Source organism: Triticum dicoccoides, chromosome 7B, assembly GCF_002162155.2.
Source record: "Triticum dicoccoides isolate Atlit2015 ecotype Zavitan chromosome 7B, WEW_v2.0, whole genome shotgun sequence".
NCBI classification, from domain to species: Eukaryota; Viridiplantae; Streptophyta; class Magnoliopsida; order Poales; family Poaceae; genus Triticum; species Triticum dicoccoides.
The window spans coordinates 342,622,689-342,627,910 of record NC_041393.1 but is presented as its reverse complement, the minus strand read 5'-3'; the positions used below and the strand labels follow the sequence as shown (position 1 = coordinate 342,627,910).

The 5,222-nt window shown below is 46.5% G+C and overlaps 1 protein-coding gene across 1 annotated transcript; it reads left to right on the top strand.

The window, feature by feature from the left end:
• Window positions 1-433: 433 nt before the first annotated feature.
• On the top strand, window positions 434-2,897 carry LOC119335276 (60S ribosomal protein L13-1-like). The gene is made up of 5 exons (XM_037607418.1): window positions 434-562; window positions 865-989; window positions 1,693-1,826; window positions 2,235-2,393; window positions 2,480-2,897. Exons 2-5 carry the CDS (start codon window positions 881-883, stop codon window positions 2,702-2,704), a joined length of 627 nt encoding a protein of 208 aa, XP_037463315.1. The 5' UTR covers window positions 434-562; window positions 865-880; the 3' UTR covers window positions 2,705-2,897.
• The last annotated feature ends 2,325 nt before the right edge of the window (window positions 2,898-5,222 follow it).

Here is a 5,222-nt window from a genome sequence, read left to right as displayed (position 1 = left end):
GCTTTCGCGCCATAAAAGATTCGCCCGGCGCCCCCGAGCGACACCCAGCATGCCGGGTTCGGATTGGGTCCGCCGGCGCCAATTTCGATCCGAGCCGGCGAAAAAGGGCCCCTGGAGGCGCGACTGGGCCGATTTTTTGGCGCCGGCGACCGAAAAATCGCTTGTAGGGCTTTGTTGGGGACGCGGCTGGAGATGCTCTTAGCCTGGCGCATTGGCTAGATGCGCGGTCGTGTGTTCTGCTGGTCGCGGGTCCAACAAAGGACCATTTTTATTGTTCATTTTTCACGTTGCGCTATCTAAATGGGCCAGCCCAGCTCAGCTACTCCCTTTGCGAAGCATCGACAGTTTGCTGCAGTAAGCGGCGCATAGGAATGTCCCGCCTCCCGGTGGCTCTCTCACTGGGCTGTATCCCTCGGCCCACTTGGCGCAACAGCTCGGATGATCGAAAGATCTCGGCCGTCCAAGCTAGGGATCGCTTATAAACTCCCAACCCTAGCCTAAACCCCCGCTCCCCTGCCGCCGCATCCTCTTCGTCCTCCCCCTCCCCTCCGCCGCAGTGCAGGTTCGTTCCGTTCCCTCTGTCGCTCACGTCATCTCACCTTCCCCGTCCGGTGGAAATCATCTCCTGTATTCGGGTGAATAGATCTGCCCCGGATTCCATGTCGCTCTGGTTCTTCGCGCGGTAGCAGTAGGTTCCTGATTTCCTCACGGATGCGTAGTGTTAGTTTATGATCCGCCACGCGTTCATGATCTTGCTTGTTAGCTTGCGCACTCATGCCGTGTTGCTCAGTAGTTTGGAGAGGTGACAACTTGTTGGGATCGTTTAGCTCGCGTGCTTACGTTGGTGTGGTGGATCGTGTGCAGGTAAGAAGGGGTCGAAATGGTGAAGCATAACAATGTTATCCCTAACGGCCACTTCAAGAAGCATTGGCAGAACTATGTCAAGACCTGGTTCAACCAGCCTGCCCGCAAGCAGAGGCGCCGCATTGGTGAGCAACCCTGCTCTTACATTGTTGCGTGTTTATCGGTCACACACTTGTAACTGTACATGTCATGCATCACGCGATGGTAATTGCAGTGATATTAAGTGCTTAAATTCTCGTTAGTTAATTTATTATCCCTGCTAGAGTGATAGACAGAGCTATATGTGGTTGATTTTATCCCATATTGCGTGATCACATTGGCTCTCTGTCCTTCATCACTATCATTTGTATACACATTTAACAGTGCATACTGGTTTGTAATCTAATAGAAACGAATGTTGTCCCTGAAAGTTATACCTGTGCTGAGTGTTCTGTTGAAAGCATTCTTGCTTATTTAGGCACCTCAATTATCTCCAGGCAGTATTCCTTGCCAGGTCAATCAATTGTTTCCAGCAAACCTATCTTCACTTCTGTACACAAACGCATGACAACTGTTAGACATGTCTGTTCAATATCATTTCTGGATTGATTTATTTTGAATTTTCGTGTACCTCTGATGCCATGCATGGAGTGATCTGACTCAGCATGTCTTCATATGCACACACTTGATCTTTAACATGTGATGATATGCCTGTGATTCCGTTTCGAAAAAAAAATGATATGCCTGTGAGGCTGCTCAGCATCACTAGCCAGCTACCAACTTTTTGGGGGCTTGTTTTTGCTGCTTGACTAATTTTGAATAACCATCGTACAATTTGTATTTGTTCAGCTCGTCAAAAGAAGGCTGTGAAGATCTTCCCTCGCCCAACATCTGGTCCTCTTCGTCCCATCGTGCAATGCCAGACACGGAAGTACAACATGAAGGCAAGGGCTGGGAGAGGCTTTACCCTTGAGGAGCTGAAGGTGACTTGTTTCTTCTATACTGTAAAAATCCTTTAAATCATGTCTCTTTCTCTGGTTTTCCTTTTTCTTAATTAAATGTGGGAGAAAATTAATATACCCCTTGTTCAATATGTGTGGTTTCGTTTCCGCATCAGTTGCTGTCATGCATGTTTCTGGTAAATTGTTCTCATATTCGGCATTTGTTTTTTGTTATTAGTAAGTACTTATATTAGCAATAGTTTATTGTTCTTCCCTTCCTATAAGTGATGACCTGATGTCTGGCATGCAGACTCATATGCTAGCTTGCCGTGCCTTTAGTGTATCCTCCTTGCAATCCGATTATTCTATCCAGATGCTGCTGTCATTTCTCATGTATTATGTATCGTACTGTATCTTTCTGCTAATGTTCATTTATGCTGTAACTTGCAGTCAGCGGGCATTCCGAAGAAGCTAGCTCCTACTATTGGCATTTCTGTGGACCACCGCCGTAAAAACCGGTCACTTGAGGGTATGCAGTCTAACATTCAGAGACTCAAGACTTACAAGGCCAAGCTGGTTATCTTCCCAAGGCGTGCTCGCAAGGTTAAGGTATGACTGGAGTTTATTGTTTGTGTACACCATTTTATGTTTTGTTATGTATTCTTCTGTTCATGACCATTATGCTCTTGTCTTAGGCTGGTGATTCTACCCCTGAGGAACTTGCCACAGCCACCCAGGTCCAGGGTGACTACATGCCTATTACTCGTGGTGAGAAGCGCTCGGTTGAGCTCATGAAGGTCACCGAGGAGATGAAGGCGTTCAAGGCCTACGGCAAGCTCCGTGTCGAGAGGATGAACCAGTGCCAGCTCGGTGCCCGCATGAAGAAAGCCGCCGAGGCAGAGAAGGAAGAAAAGAAGTGATAAGATATTTTGTTTCATTCTGCAGCTAGTGAATGTTATCATCGGGAACTTGTTCTAAATTTTGTTTTGGGGCTGGAAAAAGAGACCAGCGGATGGCTTTGATACCTGGTACTTGTTTGCATGATATGCTGTTCAGTGTTACCCTTGTTGGCATAATTCGTGGAGGTCAACCAGTATTATTCTCTGATTTATACCCAAAATGCACTGGTCAAACTATGACCGTTGTTTTTCGTAAATTTTTGGTGGAAGTATTGACGGTTTGAATTAGGAGCAAGTTGCCCTTTTGACCAGACATGGAGTATCTACACTCAGCTCAAAACTCTCGTGGACAGTAAAATAAAAAAAACCTAGCAAACTATGCTGAATTATCTTCTTGTGTCCAAAATAACAAAATCAACATTTCAGAACAAGTCTTTTTGGAGTATCGGTTATTTTAGCCTAGATCTACATGAATGTGATTTCATCATGACAATTTGCATGCAGAAAAACAGCAGTGTTTGTCATAAAAGAAAAAAAAATCTGTTTTTTTTTTCAAAATTTACTCTTAGGGGCATTATATAGTGCGTTTGGACCATATATGTCTTTTTTTAGAAGATGCTAGCTGCTGTTTGCACCATTCTTTTCCACTGGAACTTCTTTGACGAAATCCTACAAACCGAATGCAAGTTTGACACACCATGTTTGCCCTCAGAAAATTCTACATATACTAAATCAAGCTAGGATTCTTTTTTACTGTTTTTTTTGACTTTTTTCTATCAGTCAAAAATCGGCCAATGGGCGGCCGCCACGTTAATTACTGGGGGAAATTGCGGTGTACATTTTGAAGTGTATCCAGCGATTGTGGATTGGATTGCCCTATTGACCAGATATACTCCTTTGTCGGGCTGAGTCTTGCCGCTTGATTCGTTGTTTCCAGAGCCACCGCTCTAATCGCTCCCTCCAGAAAAAGGCACCGCTTGACGTACCTATATAAAGGCTGCACCGCCACCGCCGCAGAACACTCAACCGCTGCTCCACCGCCGTCGCAATCCGTCGTCGCACCACGTTCTCGGCATCCACCACCGCTACCCCCCGACGTCCCCTGCACCCACGCATACCCCCCCGCCCCCCCCCTCCCCCACCACCGGCGGCTTGCGTGCTCCCCGCACGGCCTCCACCGATGGCCTCATCCGGTTTTCGTCCCGCTCCTCGGCTTCTCGATGCCCCAACGTCGCCTCTCACCTCCGACCTCTTCCAGCGCTCTCCCCGTCCCCGTACGGCCTCCTCCAACGACCTCACTAACTAGGTTCGTCGTCTACTCTACACCGATGCTCACCTATAAGGTGTTCGGCCAATTGCCTCAACCGAGCCAAGTCTAGATACCGGACCAGCGTGGAGCGAGTTTGGCCGCCGAGACCTCCAAAACGGCGCTTGATGTTCGACAACCTCTCGTGTGCAGGCCACCCTGGTTACTGTCGATGGGAACTATGGCAAGCGCCCACGGGGTTGGTGCTGACTTTAAGGACGAGGAGGCCTCGAGGATACGGAGATGTGGCCCGCCTGACCGCTCGAGCTTGCTGCTGTTTTTCCAGGAACCACCAGCGTAAGTCTTCACCTATGGTCTGACTGTATATTTTTAGTTACATACAAATTCTGCAGATCTTTGTGAATCATCCCCTCTCGCGAGCATCTCGATGTTGTCTCGCAGGTCGCCTAGCAGCTCTGGCACATGTGCAGGACGCGTCCCTGCCGTTCCCGTGCGACCATGAAGCTGTGGAGGATGCCCCCTTCCATTATGGAGATGGTTTCTATTTCGCTAGAGGGAGTTCCATTTGTCGCCAAAAAATTCTCAATCCTTGGTGACATGCTGTCAGCGATCATTTGGTGCTGATGTTTCAACCTTGCCCCTAATTTATCCCTTGATTTTCTCTTCCAGTGTATGAGATCTTGGGTGACTGCTAATACGATAGAAGATGCGTAAATAATGTTTTAGTAATGGATGTTGGTTGCCTTTGTGAGAAGCTCTCAGGTAAAAAATAGATGCAAGATGATTGTTTTGAAGTACGAATGCACATTGCAAATACACGTATCTACTTTAAATTCGTTAGGGACAACTAGATGCATGTGTATCATTCTTTCAAGGTTTCTGGTTTGATGAAATATAAGCTTTGTATATTGGGTACATTATGTAGACTGTATTTAAGTTCAGGAAGTAAAGTAACTTATTAGCTCACAAAGTTCCGGTCTGGACCGAGACCACATGTTCCTGCCATGAACAGTTAAATCCAGAAAATATCAAAATATTCAGAAAATTATGAGTTTTTTTTAACGGACGAACATCTTCTGGTTTTCCCTTTGTTTTGTCCAGTACCCTGTACTCCAAAACAATCAGATGTCCCATCTGTTGAGCAGACTTAAAAATCAGATGTTATTGAAGTATTGGAGTAAACTAAATAGGGAGCCACACCCATTACTGGATGGGTCGGAAGCAATTTGTTCAAATTTCTAGAGTTTCTATGATATGCCTGTGCTCTTGTAT